The sequence below is a fragment of the Phodopus roborovskii genome, unplaced genomic scaffold (assembly GCF_943737965.1).
Source record: "Phodopus roborovskii unplaced genomic scaffold, PHOROB, whole genome shotgun sequence".
Lineage (NCBI taxonomy): Eukaryota > Metazoa > Chordata > Mammalia > Rodentia > Cricetidae > Phodopus > Phodopus roborovskii.
Genome location: NW_026126575.1, coordinates 319,548 through 337,331, shown reverse-complemented (window position 1 = coordinate 337,331; position 17,784 = coordinate 319,548). Strand labels below are relative to the sequence as shown.

General features: G+C 42.5%; 1 protein-coding gene across 1 annotated transcript in view; it reads right to left on the bottom strand.

Moving 5' to 3' along the window:
• Aak1 (AP2 associated kinase 1) overlaps positions 1–5,188 on the bottom strand; it is a 147,792-nt gene extending 142,604 nt beyond the window's left edge. The window contains exons 1-2 of the mRNA XM_051203446.1: positions 5,017–5,188; positions 4,446–4,829 (exon numbers count right to left, since the gene is read on the bottom strand). Of these exons, the coding sequence (XP_051059403.1) occupies positions 4,446–4,608 (163 nt within the window). The 5' untranslated portion in view covers positions 4,609–4,829; positions 5,017–5,188. The remainder of the gene's footprint in view (positions 1–4,445; positions 4,830–5,016) is intronic.
• Positions 5,189–17,784: the final 12,596 nt, after the last annotated feature.

Below are 17,784 nucleotides of genomic sequence, written 5' to 3'. Positions count from 1 at the left end.
AGAATCTCATCCTATCCCACCTCCATACACACACATCCTTGGCTTCCTTTCCTTGAGCCTGGAAGAGAAACTTGTATCAAAATAGTTGACATCACACTGGTCAGTATTCCTAAGATTCATCTTCCATTTCACCACTCCACATTTTTGCACATGCCATTCCTTCTGACTAAAAGGCCTTGGGTAACACAGCTGGTACACTTGCTGGGTAACTGCCATTCCTGTTCAAACCACCCCTTTCTCCCTATCAACAGGACACTTATCCCAGGATTACTTATTTACTGGTCTCGGTCCATGAACCATCAAGATTTTTCCTGGAACCTAATGTAGTGCCTGCCACAGAAAAGCACAAATAAATGGCTCACTAGATGAATGCATACATGTACCAAGACATTTAGAACTGTGTGCTTTTTGTGGGCTGGGGAGGAGAGGTTGCACACAGTTTCACCTGCAAATAGCGGGAATTAGGGAAGCCTTCTCACCAGCCCCAGACCTGGATTCTTTTTGTGCAGGTGAGAATGTTCTGTAGAGCCTGCTAGTTCACCTTCTGCCGAACTGATACAGCTCTGGAATGCTGCCTTGGGCACAGCAAATATTCAATATTTACTTACTGTTTAAAGTTAAGATATAAGGCTTTATAGAGCCAAGAAGAATGACAAAAGTACTGCTTCTAAGCACTGCTCTAATTTTCCCAATGAGCTCATTTTAGCAGCTTAAGCCAAATCTTCCCTTGATATCACATGTCTACTAACTCAGACATGGTTTATCATCTCATCCAGGCATCCTCACTAAGAAAACACTCAGCCTAGAGATGGCCATACCCCTCTAATTCATAGCTGAGGGGCTCACCTTCCTCCAGACAACCAAGTGCCTAAAGGACTAGTTAGAGAGTGCTCTCCTCTTCTCTAGCACCAGATTCTTGAGTCCTGGCAGTCCCTTCCTGTGAAGCACACACTAAGACCCTCACTGGCGAAAAGGAAATTGTCAACAGGATGTGGTGGTAATCAGGCCTGTGCTTGAAAATTCCCACTGTCACCACCCTATACTCCCTGGTCACTTGGCATATAACTCACCACCCTTGAGCAACTCTGGCTGGGACTGGTGGACAGGTCAAAACCTTGAGGACTCAGAGAAGGACTAGGAAAGCAGCACTGCTACCCAAACAATACCGAAAAGAACATCTGACTCAGCCCAAACATAAAAGGGGAGAATGCTTTAGATTGTCCCAGTCAGGCTAGTTTTCACCTGCTCCCCGCTCACCTTTACCTATAAATACACTGTTGCCAGTTAAATAATAGTTACCATGTATTGAATTTATCACTTCAAAAGTGATATACATCACTATCCCACTAAGTCCTCAAGACCACCCACAGGACAGTGGGGCCTCAGACTTTAGCTTACAACAAACTCTCCCTGGGACTTGTTAAAGTCCCATACCCACAATCTACAGAGTGAGCTCTGAGATCTTAATTTCTAATAAGCTCTCCTGTGGAATAGCTTGGCCCAAGTTGTATGACTGGGAAAGAAAGAGGGGGGGGGGGGGAATAAAGATCCAGAGGGTCAGCAAAATGGCTCAACAAGACACTTGTCATGAAAGTCTGACAATGTGAGTTCTATCCCCAGAACACAGGTAAAGGTAGAACAAGAGAATTAACTTAACAATGTTGCCTTCCAACCTCTACACACTATGACACAAACATACATATGCATGCACAAAGCCAAAAGGCCTAAGTTTGATCCTCAGCACCTACAAGGTGGAAAGAAAGAACCAGCTCCTCAGAGTTGTCCTCTGACCTTTGCATGCATGCGTGTGCACACACAGAATATAGAAATGTTTAAAAAACAAAAGCAGATCCAAAAATTGAACCAAAATCTGTCTGATTATACAATCAGTGACCATAAGCACACTACTGTATGTGCAAATGTATTTCTTTTCTTCCTACGTTGACTAGTAATTCCTTAAAAGCAGAAGTAAGAGCTGGGGATGTAGCTCAGGGGTACATGCATAAGGCCAGCACATATCTCAAGGAAATTTACTGGCTAGTTAAAATAAAAACAGGCATCATACTTTAGAGTTTAGGTCCCTTACCCCCTTCAAAACTTAGTAGTGTCTTTGAACTCAGTAGGTGTCACATAAATACCGACTTCTACATATCCACATACTTCAAACACCACACACAATTCAAGCTCAATCATAGCCAAAGAATTTGCCAAACCAAAATTTAAATGCTACTCTCACACACAGCCTCAATCCATGCTGTCACCATACTAGCTCATTCCATAAAACAGTTCTTGGTTCCCTAACAGTGAGGGACGCTAAGGACAAGATTTGCAGCTACTGCACCCTAGTTTATTTTCGTGGTGACACTAATCATATCAGTAACTGTCCATTTTCCATCCCTTAAAACACCTCTGAAACTCTAGCATCTAGTTTAACATAACGTCCCCAGAGCCTAGGACAGAACCTGCCACCTCATAGGTACCCTGTAATTGTTGGTTGAAGAAATAAAGGCACATACAGTTGCAAACCCTAAGTTCTACTTTTTAAAATATCAGAATTCACAATGTGCAGTTCTCAGGATTAATTCCAGGGCAGCCTAGAAAACAAAGACCAATTTTGTGTTTTCTCTTTCCCATCACTCTCCCAAGACTCAGAGAAGGCAATGTTTAGAGCAACCCATGATGAGACAACATCCTAGCTAAAAAGAAAACTGTCCCTAGGCTGTGAGGCCAGCAGAAGCCATTTAGAGAAGAGGAAAGTGCTCTGTGCCCCTCATCCTCCTGCTCTCTCACACACTCCACCCACTGCAGTCAAGGACTTTGGCTGCGGGATAAAAGAGTCAGCTCAGATTCCAAGGTACAGATCTGGCAGCAGACACAGAAGCATCTCCCACCATGCACCAGAGTCCTCAAAGAAAGTCCAGAAAGGATGGTGACTCAGGCCCAGACTAAGTCCAGTTGGAGCATTACTAAGAATGAAAAAACAAAAAAAAGCAGTAATTTCAAAAGGAAATTCATTATCAGACATCTCTTTAAAAAATGTGCTTTTTTTTTTCAAGATGTAGGACCAACAGGGAAAAACTCCAGGCCCTCTCTCCGGTAAGATAAGACCACGTGGAAATATTTAGATTGATAGAAATGGGTTAATATTTCTATCAGAGCTAGCCAATAAGAAATGCTAGTAACAGGCCAACAGAATTATATCTTTTAAAAAAAAAAAAATGTGCTTTTTAAGTACAGGCTTCAATCCTAACCTTAGATACCAGGCCCCACCAAATCCAGTGCTTACACAAACTGAGTCAAACACAGCTTTTTTCCTCTTCCCACCCACCCATCTACCACCCTACAACAATCACCATGACAGGCATTTCCTAGGCCCAAGTAGGGATCCTTGCTTCAACCTCAGCTTGCAAAAGCCTCCTTTTCAAAGGGGCCTCTTAGCTTTCATCCTCTCTTCCCTAGCTAATAAACTATCCCCTACCACCATGTTTCCCTCACTAAGACCTCCCCCATATCCAACCCCTGGCAGTCTGTAACACAACCTACAGTAGGCTGGCCCTATCCAATTAGTTTGAATTGCTTCATGCCAAGGAAATCGCTGCTTTTATTAAAAATAAAAGCACTTTAAGCAGGCAATGAGCTGTGAAAAGTATCAGTCTGACATAATTATGAAGGTCAAAGTTAAGGTTAGCAGAGGAACATTCAAAAGATTTCCCTAAAGCCTGGTGCATGAGTACAGATACACAAATGAACACACACCAAGAGAATCAACACATCGGATCTAAACAGCACCCTCTCCAACTGAGAGAAAACTAAACCAGATCCACTGTTAAGTAATTCTTACAAAGAAACTAAAACAGGAGAAAAGAGGCCTAAGCGACTGAATTCAAGACAATCTCATTCACTTCTTAAGATTTTTATCTTAGCCACATCCTGGGGACCTGATTACAGTGGGGCGAAGAAACAAACCTAGTCAAACGACCAAGAAATGCATTCCCATCACCAGAAAAATCCTCTTTGGATACTTACAGAAATGGGAAAGTTGGGTAGGAGAAACCCCTCTCTGTTTTTAAGATCTCTCCCTACCCCTGCCCTTCAGCCTCCACATCAGAATTTAAAGTTTCAGAGAAACAGCAAGCCCACCACCCTGCATTTGATGTCATTTCTACTTTACACATACATTTTCCCATCTGATCCCCATAATTTAGTCAAAGGAGGAGGTTTCTCCAAGCTCCCTCCCAACCCAACTAAAATAAAAGGCCACTGCTCCCCAAGCCCTGTCAATTTCCAGTCTTAGTTTTAAATCTCTCAAGGACAATGACTCACAGGGAAAGTGCAGGGGGAAGGGAGGGTCAGTTGGTCAAATACCCACTCAAACAACAAGGAACCAGAGTCTTGCCACATCAGCACCATGGATTTAATTCACCGCACACTGGTTTCCAACGTACCTTCCGCCAGCACCTCGTCCACGGTGACCTGCTGCCGCCCAATGCCAAAGACCCTTCCGATGTAGCCACTGCCCAGGCCCGAGCTGCTGCCCCCTCCTCCGCTGGAGCCTGAGCCCAGGCCAGAGCTGCCCTGCTCTCGCCTGGAGTCGAAAAACTTCTTCATCTTTCCAATAGGAAACGCCAAGGCAAAATGCCGATGGTTTCTCGGTTCGTATTTGTTGTAAAGAAAAGAGATCTAAGGATTTCTTCTCGGGTTTCAGCCCGGAGCAGAGCCACGGGAATCCGGCCGTGGGGTGGGGGCTGAGGGAAGGCGCCTGCAGGAATATACTGTCAATCGCGCGATGGGTCCCCTCCTCCTCGGAGAGCGATCGTTTAAGTTTAAACCTGCGATGACAGAGGCAGAGAGAGGATGAATCAGTAACACACTCCAGAGCCCAACTGCCAGGTCCTAGGGGAAGCAAAGGCCATCAACCAGAGGAAACGCTGCGTGCATTTTCTTCAGGAAAGCCCTGGAAACGCACGGGCTCCTAGCCCGGACCCCCGCCCCGGGCCCCGGACCCTGGACACCCACTAGCGGCGGCTAGGCGCCGAGCCCAGCTACCAGCCCCGCGACATGGCCACGGCCGCCTGCCTGCGACGCGGAGGAGGCGGCGCTGCCGCAGAGCCGGGGCCACTTAGGCGCCCGCCCGCCAGCTGATCCCCGAGCGCCTCACTGAGGCCGCCCCTCCCCCGCGCGCGCGCCCGTCGGCTCCGACCACCCACCCGGAAGTGACCTGTCACCGGAAGTGCCTCTCAGGGCTGCGTGGCCCCAGCTCAGGGACGCCTTTGGGATATCAGAGAAAGAAGTCAACCGAAAGAAGTCGATGGCAAAAAGGGGACCAGAAGAGGGGGACTCGGGACAGAAACACTTGAAAGAGAACGTTACTATCGCCCGGCCACTGCGCACCATGGGAAAAGTAGTTCGGTGAAATCTGGCATCTGGACTACAATTCCCAAAATGCCCCGGGAGCGGTCGAACCTTAAGGGGGGGGGGTCTTCGCGGCCTGGAGGTGATACTGGAGCGGTGTCGAAGCGGGGCTTCGAGTGTTTAAATACATCCGGTTAAGACGCCGGAGACTAGTTTCCAAGCTGTATGTCCCACTCTCTGAAGCCATGTTATCTGGCTTGGTCTTATGGACCGAGGCACTCTGGGAATTGTGGTTTCACATGATTGCAGGATTGACATCTGAAGGACGCGGCTTAACTGCCTCGCCCCCAGTTGTGCTTGGGAGTTCCCAGACGTCACGGGAGCAGAGGTACAGAAGGCAGGGGGTTGGGGGAGCATTGTGCCATCAGGGAGTCGAGAGGAACTCTGGTGCTGAAGGAAGCAAAGCAGGTGTCTTCTCTACCCCGACCACGATGAGAACTCCCGGGAAGCCCAAGGGTCGGAAAAGGAACTGCGGGAGGCCGGAAGCTGGAGGGATCTAGGGACCAGGGCCTGGTCCACCCTAAGGCTCCACACCCAATCCATGGCCCTCAGCGGACCCAGATCTGCCTGGTCCTCACCAGACACATTCATGTGGGAACTTTAGACACACCTATTGCTTTCTCTTCGACACTGTTTCTCGGGAAGATGCTGGGTTTAGTTGGTAACGCCTGGGGGTGGGGGGAGGGGAGGAGGGGATAGTCTAGCGCCGTTTTTTGGCACCTGTCAAATGCTAAGGATTTGGAAGGGAACTGAGACATCCGTTCCTAGATTGCCTCATAGGTGATACTGATGTGTCAAATCCCTAATTCCTCTGACCCTTCTCCCAAGAAATACGTGGTTTTCTCTTCTTTGAGTATAATTTTTTCTCTTCCACCTGCTCTCCACAAGGCTTAATGATGCAACTGCCCTCTTGACTTGCAATTTATCCCGGAATTTCTGCTTCAGGCACTTGAGGAAGATCTAGAAGGTTGCCCCAGGAAAGAAAAAAAAGATGTCTCTTGTTTAATCTGAATATTGAGTTGTGCTAGGCTGGGGGTGGCTGCTGCGGTTTCTTGTTTCTTGTGGTGCCACAGTTATCTAACTCCCCAGGGAGAGATAGCATCTTTCCTTCCAGAGAGAGCCAGTGGTGCCACCTCAGTTCACACAATCCTATAGCCACCTTCAGGGTGAGATTCAGCACCCCCTTAAAGCAGCCCACGAAGTGCATTTGCCTCACCTTCCTTAAAAGGCTTGATTTCTGTCTGAAGAAGCTTGGTGTGTATCTTAAAATAGATGGGAAATCTTATTTGGCTTATAGACCCTCAGCACCCGTTAATTTGGACTGATTTAAAGAATCTGTTAGTTACTCTATTCATCAGACCTTGTTGCCTTATCAAGTTTTACTCTTCTCCACTTTCCTGGTACAGACCAGGTTTGCACAAATCTCAAGCCTCACTTCAGACCTCCAAAGCTTTCCAATGGCAGTAAGGCAGCTAACAGCTAACATGTATTTATAAGGTACTTACCTGGATGATAAAGCACTGTTTAACTACCAGTGGGGACTGGCAACCATCATTACTGTGATCTTATTTATTTACTTATTGTGTGTGAAAGAGAGAGACCGAGAAAGATTCACTGGGTAGCTTTGGCTGGCCTGAAACTCTGTAGAGTTAGCTGGCCTCAAACTCATATAGAATTGCCTGCCTCTGCCCACAAAACCCTGTCCCTGCCCCCTGCCCCTGCCTCCCAGGTGCTAGGACCCCTGACCTTATTTATTTTATTATTTGCTTATTTACTTAAAGTAAATTGATCACAATCTGAGTTTTAAAAATAAATAAATAAAATGACTACAAGACTAGATTTATTGTTTTGCATTCTTTTAGAGGCTAAAATTAATAACAATTATAACTTCAGTTTTTCTAGCTTTATATACATTGGATTATTTAATCCTCACAACAACCTATGAAGTAGAGTACTATTAAGATCATTTTAAAGATGAAAAACTGAGGTGTGGACCAGGCCTTGATCCCAGCACTTGGGAGGCAGAAGCAGGCGGATCTCTGTAAGTTCAAGGCCAACCTTGTCTACAAAGCTACACAAAGAAATCCTGTCTTGAAATAAATCAAAAACAAACAAAAAAGATGAAGAACTGAAAGCACAAAAATAAATAATTTTCCCGAAATTACTGATAACAGCAGCAACCAGGATTCAAGCCCAAACAGCTTGACTTCTGAGTTCAAAGCTAAACTGTCTGCTGAGGAGGAAGAAACTGATTAAAAAACTTGAGCATAGGTAGGAACAGATGTGGCTCTCCACAGCTCTGACACACAACACTTAGATCTTGACACCCATCAACCACAAACCCAGGGCTCACTGGTTCTTGAGAACAAAGTAATCTTAAATGAGCCACTCTAATCGCAAAATATACACTTCTTGAAACTTGTCCTACCATTTCTTGGGTCCCTGTTCAGATTTTCATATATGTTATCACTGCAATGAAGTGCCTCAGAGTCAAGCAACAGCCTTGGGTTACCTCCTTGGACTCCCAACACAGTCTTTTATATAGAATGTGTTATCAGTGCTTAAGTGAACTTAATTGTCTTTAGCTACCACAAAAGAGCAATCTGAGGTGGAAAGATGGAGATGCTATAGATCAGGTAAGCTTGAAATGGGTCTGAGAGACACTGGATATGTTTGATTAAAGGAAACTGATATTTACTATGCAACTATATGTCATTACTCTCAAAACACCTAGCACAGTATCTTGTTCAATCCTCATAGTTGCAATGCTATTGCATTGATACTATTGATACTATTATCTGTATCAAAGTAGATTCTGTTACACTATTATCTCCCATTTTGTGTGAGAATTAGCCCATGGGCATGTTTGTCTTCTTCAGTTTGGAGGAAATGATGTGCCCTGTGGTGTTGATAAGTCAGTCACTGTAGACTCTGTTATAGAAATGGTATTATGCACCTTGCTTATTTAGGTTTCTACTTCTGTGAAAAAAAGCTCCATGGGCAAAAGCAACTTGAGGGAGGAAAGGGTTTATTTCAGTTTACAACTCTCTGGTCACACTTAGTCACTGATAGTAGTCAGGGCAGGAACTTGGAGGCAGGAAATGAAGCAGAGGCTGTGGAGCACTGCCTAGTGTCTTGCTTCACTAGTAGCTCCTGGACTCTTGGGTGATTCTAACCTTGCTACATGGTGTCAGGCCTCACCTTCTCTCCATGACCCCTTTTATTTTGGGGCTCCAAATGCAACTGAGACTGCACCTTCATCAGTGGCCTCTGAAGTGAGAATTTACAAAAAGTATAATAACCAATTTATTAAGGGATGCAATGGAAAGACAAACTCACAAATACAGAACAAAGCAGAAGCCACTGCAGATCCAGCCACTGTTGATCCTGTGCTGCCTCTCTGCTGCTTGAGAGGCAGCACAAGCATGAGCCAGAGCAAGAGATAGAGGCCACCCCCCTTCTTTCCTTTAAAGGGGTCCCATTGCAGACAAGCACTGCCTATATCAGTTCAGATAACCCAAGTTTATGAGCAAAGCAACCCCACCCACTACAGTCAGTCCATCCCTTCTATACCACTCCAAGTTTTAGTGTTCTCTGGAACCCTATCATGCCTTCAAAAATAATACCACACAGGTGATTCCTACTTCATTCCTACTCTACCAAGTTCAGCTACCACTATGAGATGTGGCCTCAAAGTCTTCTGACCCTGATCCTGAGGAAACTCCTCCCAGAAGATTTTGTCTTCTCTTATTCACAGCTGATTCTTCAGCTCCCTCTGAGTAGCATAGATTGTCCAGCAAAGGAAAAGCAAAGGTTTCATTTACCTTAACAGGTTTTTTGGGGGGTTGTTTTGTTGTTTGGTTTGGTTTGGTTTTTGTTTTTGTTTGTTTGTTTGTGGGGTGGTTTTTCTAGACAAGATTTCTCTGTGTAACCCTGGCTATTCTGGAACTCACAGATTCCCCAGCCTCTGTCTCCCCAGTGATGGGATGCAGCACCACCTCCTGAGTGCAGTTCTTAATTCAAGATATCAAATGGCCCTGATAGAGTCTTTAAGAGACTCTCAAACTTTCTTCTGAAACTTCACAAGTCTGGTCTCCATCATCTGCACTGTTCTGAGGTTTATTGTTTTAGTTCCCACAGCAGTTCATTAAGCCCTAAACACTCAATGGCTTTCCACAATCCTCCCCCAAACATGGTCATGCCTGTCACAGCAATGCCTCACTATCCTAGCGTCAATTTCTGTATTAGTTGTTTTTCTATAACTGATAAAACACTATCACCAAAACAACATAGGGAAGAAAGGATTTATTTCATCTGACAGTCTATAGTTCATCATCCAGGGAAGTTAGGGCAGGAACCTGGAGGCAGGAGCTGATGAAGAAGCCATGGAGAAGTGCTGATTACTGGCTTGCTCCCCATGGCTTACTCAGGGTTGACATCATCAAGTCAACAAAATGCACCACAGTGATGGGATATGTCATTCATAAATATGTTTCTCTTATTGGTTAATGAATAAAGCCCTGTTGGCCAATAGGAAAGGAAGATAGGTGGGTCGAGGAGACTAGGAGCAGAGAGGAAGTAGTAGGGAGGAGATCCAAGATGGAGGATGGAGAGAGAAGAATGCCAGCACCTCTCTCCAGTAAGATGAGACTACATGGAAATACTTAGATTAATAGAAATGGGTTAATCATTAAGACAGAGCCAGCCAATAAAAAATTAGAAACAGGCCAACAGAATTATATCTAATCCAGTGTCTCTGTGTATTATTTGGGGCTGGCGTGGCAGTAGGCCCAGACCGGCAGGGAAAAACCTACTCATAATATAATGGTGTCCAACGCAGACCGAAGAACTTCCACTTAAAACTTAACAAAAGCTTAAGAAAGGGTTTTAGAAAAAAAACACTATGGCCTATGGGCTAAAGATGGAAGATTACAAAAGAACTTCAGGTGACTGACAAGGCAAGATGTCTCTGTCATTTCTAGAGTTTATATACTATCCTTCTGTGGTCTTTAAAGGAGTTGAAGACAGATAGTTATGGTTATAGTTTTCCTTAGTTAAGCTTAAAGATAAGTTACATATATGACTTTAGACTCACAAATATAGGTTAGATGATAGAATAGTTTCTTTTAAATTTTGCTAAATGTTAATGGACTAAATATTGTTAACTGTGATTCTTATTGGATAACTGTTGTGTAATATATTTTACTATGTTAAGGTTCAAACCCTTCTTTTTATTTAGACAGAAAAGAGGAGATGATGGGAGATGTCATTCTGTAAATGTTTCTCATGCTGGTTAATGAATAAAGCACTGTTGGCCAATAGGAAAGGAAAATAGGAGGGACTAGGAGACAAGGAAGAAAGAGGAAGTAGGAAGGAGGGTCAACATGGAGAGACCAGGGAGACGAGATTCCTGCCCCACTCCCCGATAAGTGAAACCATGTGGAAATACATAGAAATGGGTTAATACTTAAGACAGAGCTAGCCAATAAGAAACTAGTAACGGGCCAATAACATTGTATCAAATACAGAGTCTCTGTGTGTTATTTGGAGCTGGCACAGCGGCAGGAGAAAAAACCTTACTGCTTACATTTAAGTCTAAGGACAGGTTACTGGGGAAAACGATTTCTATTTTTGTTTCCACAGAAAATGAAAATCTATGGATTCCTTCCAGACTAATGTGGTTTGATCAAGCCAGACCCCCTGAAACAGCGTCCCAAGTGATGCAACATTCAAAACAGCTTGGACAAGGCAGCTTTGCAGCCTACAGCCAGGATTTCTTCATCTTCTTAGGATCACCCATGAGAGCGCCCCCTACCAGCAGGAAGCAGTTTGGAAAGAATGACACCCAAATTCCCAAATATTGTCTATAAATGTTTGTTTTCATTTATATGGGGTTGGTTATAAATGGTTAATGACCACAACCAATTTTTTTAAAGGTAAAAAGGGGATTATGGTATAGATATGAATACTTTGTTTTAGAATGGATTTTCATTTATTGATAAAATTTAAAGTCAATTTTGTGATATGTATATTACTCCTCTTGTTTAGGTATTGTGTTTATATAGCTCATTTAGAAATATAATGTAATTTAGTACAGATTATAGATAATTACCTATGATAGTCAAAACTTAGAGTTAAGTTAGTTAGGGTTTCTAGATATACAGAGATGTATTTGAGATGAATAGGCATTCTTCAAACCTTTCAAAGACCTACAGAATATGGCATTTAAAATGTTTAGGGCTTTTCTGGACAGTGAGACATAACTGCTCCTGACAACACTACCTACATCACAAAGAAAGATGGACATGGAAGAAACGCATTATGAAGTTTACTTCCTATATGGTAAGACTAGGCATTTGGACAAGATAGTGCTCTTGTCTGGACTATTTGACTTTATGCTGTATAAATTGGACATGCAGGACCCACAGGAAAGTGACTGCTGATATAAGATGGACATTGCTACAGAGTTCCTGCTTCATGGAAGAGTCTGCCAGACAGTGTGCAAGACACAGAGAAAAGTGACTAACAAACTGTCAATACAGATAGACAGTTTAAAGTTTCCTGCTTTGCTAAGGAGTCTGCCAGACACACTATGACAGATGGAACATTACAGAAGAACTTCAGGTGAATGACCAGGCAGTGAGTTGTCTCTGTCATTTCTAGAGTTTATATATTATCCTTCTGTGGTCTTTGAAGAAGTTGAAGACAAATAGTTACGATTATAGTTTTCCTTAGTTTGGAGTAAAGATAAATTACATTAAGATTTTAGACTAACAAAGATGGGATGGATGATGGGATATTTTCTTTAAATCTTGCTAAATGTTAATGGACTAAATATTGTTAACTGTGATTCTTATTGGATAACTGTTGTGCAATATATTTCGCTATGCTAATGTTAAAACTCTTCATTTTATTTTAGACAGAAAAGAGGAGATGATGGGAGATATCATTCTGTAAATATGTTTCTCTTATTGGTTAATTAATAAAGCACTGTTGGCCAACAGGAAAGGAAGATAGGAGGGATGAGGAGACTAGGAGGAGAGAGGAAGTATTAGGGAGGAGATCCAAGATGGAGGGCAGAGAAGTAGAACACCAGCCCCTCTCTCCGGTAAGATAAGACCACGTAGGAACTTAGATCGATAGAAATGGGTTAATATTTAAGACAGAGCTAGCCGATAAGAAACTAGGAATTGGCCAACAGAATTATATTAAATACAGCATCTCTGTATATTATTTGGGGCTGGCAAGGCAGTGGGACCAAACCGGCAGGGAAAAAAACCTACTCATAACACCACAGCCAATTTGGTGGGGACATTTTCTCAGTTAAGATTCCCTCTTCTGAAATGACTCTAGCTTGTGGCAATTTGACATAAAAACTAACAGCACACACATGAGAACAAGATATGAAAGGGAAGAACATATTTAGAAAAAAATAAAAGGATCAACATCAAAGGCCCTGCTAAGTGAGGCATTGTGTTTGACTTTTTACCTCTTAATGTTAGCAAGAGTCTGTGACTTCATTTTATCCATGTAGACTTAGAGGTCAATGAGATTAAGATAAGCCAGTGGTTGCTACACAGGCCCACAAAGGGCAGAGCCGGAATCAGAACCAGACTGACCTCAAAACCCACATCTGCTTCTGTGCTGCTATTTCTGTGATGTTCCATTCTGTGTTGTCATCTCAAAGCCCAGTTGAACTCCACCAGACCTGCAAAGTAGAGGGCTAGATAAGGGCAATGTCTTCAGACATAAATTCCACTGGGTATTCTGGTTAAGAACTAGTGTTTGGCAGAAAGAACTGGTGAAAACCACTTTAAAAAAAAAGCAAAATGAAAAACCTTGAATTGGTTTTGTTTTGTCCTCTGGTTAAAAAGGAGCTACATGTTTACTGGAAAAAAGCAAAAATTTAAAAAAGAAAACAGATATTTAAAAAATATTTCTTATTCAATTTCCTTTTACTGTATTCTATATAGATACAGCCATGCATACACATGCATGTATGTTTATGGTATATGTAGGGGGATTCATATTAACATGTTAATAGGTGCACATTCACATAGGTGGTTCCAGAATTGATGTGGGTGTTACCCTCTATCACTTCCCATCTCACACACTGAGGTAAATATCTCACTGAACACAAAGCTTGTCATATTGGTGGTCTGGCTAGACAGCCTGCTCTGAGGATTCCCCTGTCTCCACCTTCTGCTTGCTGGGATTACTGGTGGACCACTGCACCCATATAGCTTCTACATAGGTTCTGAAAATCTGAACTGCTGTCCTGGAACTTGCAGGGAAAGTACTTTCCCCACTAAGCCATCTCACAAAACCATATAAGCACACTTTTAGACCATTGTTTTGTATGTAATCTACTCATATTTATGTATTTTGTACATTTACTTATGTTTTCTATGTCACTTGATATTCTCTTAAAACAATACCTTAGTGTATGCTTAATAATCATTCTTTCTTCTATGCAATATTTTTGTTTCATTTTAATGTGTTGCAGGCATATAGATAGATAGATATAGATAGATAGATATGTACATATATATGATTAGAAGGATTATCTTTTTGTTTGTCGCTTTGATTTTTTTTTCCTAATGCAGTAGTTTGGTAAATGAAATATCCGTGACTAAAGGTATGATTGTTTTACAACTAGAGAACCAAAATTCCCCAGGAAAGTTACCAAGGTTGCTCCAGCTCAATGATTTGGCTAACAAATATTAAGTTCCTTACATGTATTAGACCAGGAATTTTGTCAGTTATAATAATTGACAAAATATATTTCCTACTGGGAACTGAAATTGGGGAGGGGGCACACCTATTTCAAAGATTCTCCAGAGCTAATTGACTGATCAGAGCTTCCTGATTGGTCAGAGTTGGAGTGTTCCATATCCAGGGTCAATTATCATGGGTTACCTTTAGCCTTTAGTCCCCTCAGTAGCCATTCATTCATTGTCCATCTTCTTCTCTGACATAAAATTCTTTTTTTTTTTTTTTTAGCTTGAATGAGTTTATTTAGAAAGGGGAGTGAGGAAGAAGGGAAGAGACATAGAGGCACTGGGAACAGAGAGGAGAAAAAGGGGGGTAGCTGGTGGCCAACAGAAAGCAGGAGAGAGAGAGAGAGCAAAAAAGAGCCATAAAATTCTTGTGAGAAACCCATTGGGATGTATTTACTTAGGAAACCACTAGTTTCCAGCAGCTCCAAAGCTAAAAATGTCATCAGATACCATCTGAAGCCTACAGCCGAGAGTACAGTCCTTCCCAGCCTTGCTGTAACAAGCCTAGCTAACATTCCCACGATATATTTGAAAAGCACCTTGTTTTCTGACAATCAGCTCTGTTACTTCCAAAATTTCATGAAACTGTTAGACATTAGAACATGGTATATGTACAATCTAAATTTGTGTCTTAGGCACTCACATGTATTCTAGAATAAACCACTTCTGATTCCTTCTGAGGTGAAAGCTATGTTTTGTGCAGAAAGGTTCTTCCAATCTAATTAGGTTGAGGTTACCCTCCTTGCTGTCACTGAGCAAGGTTAAACACCTTCATTACTTTGGGTTTGAGTTTTGATCTTTTTTAGACCATGTACCCAAAATAGCCTCAAATTCACTCCATACATAAAGCCGGCCTTAGATGCTTGACTCTCCTCCAAGTGCTGGCATTACTTTTGTGTTTATTTATTTATTTATTTATTTATTTATTTCTCAATTGTTTTCTAAAGTAGCTATTAGAAGCAGAGCTCCCTGAGCCTGGCAGTCACATAAGCTTCTCTGTCCCTTCCAGGAGGGAGTCTCATTCGAAGGAGGTGGATCTATAACAACTCTTACTTATTTTAATTACAAACACAGAAACACACAGACACGAACATGATTAAAAATCCAAATAACCCTTGAGCTGGGGAGATGACTCAGAGGTTAGGAAGTGCTTCCAGGGGCCACTTGTGTACACCTTTGATGCCACTGCTTGGAAGGGAGAGGCAAGTGGATCTCTGTGAATTTGAGGGCAGCCTGGTCTACAGAGTGAGTTCCAGCCAGCCAGGGCTACACAGTGAGACCCCAAACCAAGCAGCAAAAGAAATGTCTTCCATAAATCTCATTCAAAACAGTAGCCTCTGCTTCTTTGAGTCTACGTTCTCCTTCAGCTTTGGCTGCTGTAGCATCTTTTCAAACACCTGGAAGATGTTTTTGTTGTTTTGTGGAGTATTTTTCCAAGATTTATTTTTTTATTTTATGTGTATAAATGTATTGCCTGCATGTATGTGTATGTGCCATGTGTTCAGTGCCTGTGGAGACCAGAAGAAAGCATCAGATCCTTGAAACTAGAATTAACAGATGGTTATGAGCCACCTGTGGGGGCTGGGTACCAAACTCGGGTCCTTTGCAAAAGCAGCCAGTGCACTTAACCACTGACATCACTCTAGGCCCTTGTAGGATTTCTATTGTAGAGGTGGTCCACATATCATTAGACAACCACACTATGAGTCTTAATGTTTTCTGAGTAAAATAAGATTTAAAAAAAAAGTGTTGGAAGAAGCTAAGGGATGTCTAGTTGTCTTAAATGGGGACTTGCCCCTTTATGATGAAATTGTTGTGGTGCCAGATGAGCATGGTAACTAAAGCCTATAAGTCGGCACTGTTGAGGCCATAAGATCAGGAGTTTGAGACCAGTCTCAGTTATGTTATAGACTGGAGATCAATTATATGAGACATTATTTAAAAAAAAAAAAAAAGAAGAAGAAGAAGACGAAAAAAGAAGGAAGAGAAGGGACTAGAAGAGAAAAGAAGAAAATAAACTCTTGTATTGATTATTTGGCTAGGCATCTAAGACATTGAACTAAGACATACTTGCTATAGCCAACATGAAATGTAGATTGGAGTTCCTGAAGTAGTGGGCAATGGGCAGCAGTGGGCAGAGAGGGCAATGATGGGTTGTCCCTGTTCCCTGGAGTCATATAGACTTGGGCTCTCTCTCCTATTAGTCTGCACTTTGTAGGTCCTTGTGGTTACAATACACATTTTGATCTTGGGCCTGTGGTTTGTATCTAGAGAATGACAAAAAGTTTTGCCTTAAAAATACAGATATCAGGGCAGCAGTTGGGAGGCAGAGACAGGAGGATCTCTGTGAGTTCAAGGCCAGCCTGGTCTACAGAGCTAGTTCCAGAATAGGATCCAAAGCTACACAGAGAAACCCTGTCTCAATACATATACTCTGTCGACATCCTGGTACAGATCAGAACACACCTGGGTGGGTGTTAACTCAGAGCTGAGTGACTTCACAATTGTACTCCTTCAGCATGCACACATGCATACACAAACACATATAGAAAGATTTTTTTCCTTTAGATATGTGTTTTGCCTACATGTGGGTATGTGTACCACATGTTTGTCTCCTAAACTCAGAGGTCAGAAGGGGATATTAGATACCCTGAAACTGGAGCTACAGATGGTTGTGAACCACCATGTGGATGCTTGGAATTAAACCCAAGTCCTCTGAATGAGTAGCAACTGCTTTTAATCTCTGAGTCATTTCTCCAGGAAGAAATAATTTTTTGATTTAAAAAAGTGACAAGGGGAACTGTTAATCGTTATGCCGTTGATAGCAAGCATTAACTGTCTCCACAGGCATACTGAAACCTGTGATCTCCTCACCCTGGAGCCCTATGTACACAGCCACCAGGAGGGTTCCTGTTTCTCTTTCCCTAAGTGTAATATATCCTGATTGCTGAATCCCAGGCCTCACTTCTTAGGAGAGCCCAGCAATTCCTCCTAACCAATCTTAACCAATCTGAGCTGTCTGCCATCTACCCACTACAGAATATTTTTGGAGGACCAGATGAGGTCTCTTAGCTGTGACTTCATAGATAGTCTTAAAAAAGGATGCATACAAGAGATGGAGAGATTATGGCGGTTTAATAAGGATCAGGATAAACAATTAGGCCAAACAGATGTTTATTCAGGGAGAAATAACTCACAACATAGACAGGTGAACACTAGCAGGTTCCTGCTTCCAAGAATGCCTCCGGAAGTCCTCCTGTCCCGGTGCAGCTTGCAAGAGAGTGTTCTCTAGTAACCCAGGTCACTTCCGTTCCTGGCTCCACCCCCAATGGGTGTGGTCAGTGCCACAGAAGGAGACAAAGTGAATATCCCACTACAATTCCCCTTTTAGTCTAAAGAAAAGATTTAGGCTTTATACAAAACTATATACAAAATAGTGAATAACAAGTGTGCTCTAAGAAAACGAAAACTGAGAACAAAACAACCTACATATCTAGTCCTAGGGTGAAGTCACTAGGGTGAATTTACAAAAGAGTTGTCCTAAGCTGGAAAACTTAAGTTTAGTACCTAATATATCTAACTAGGAAGAAAG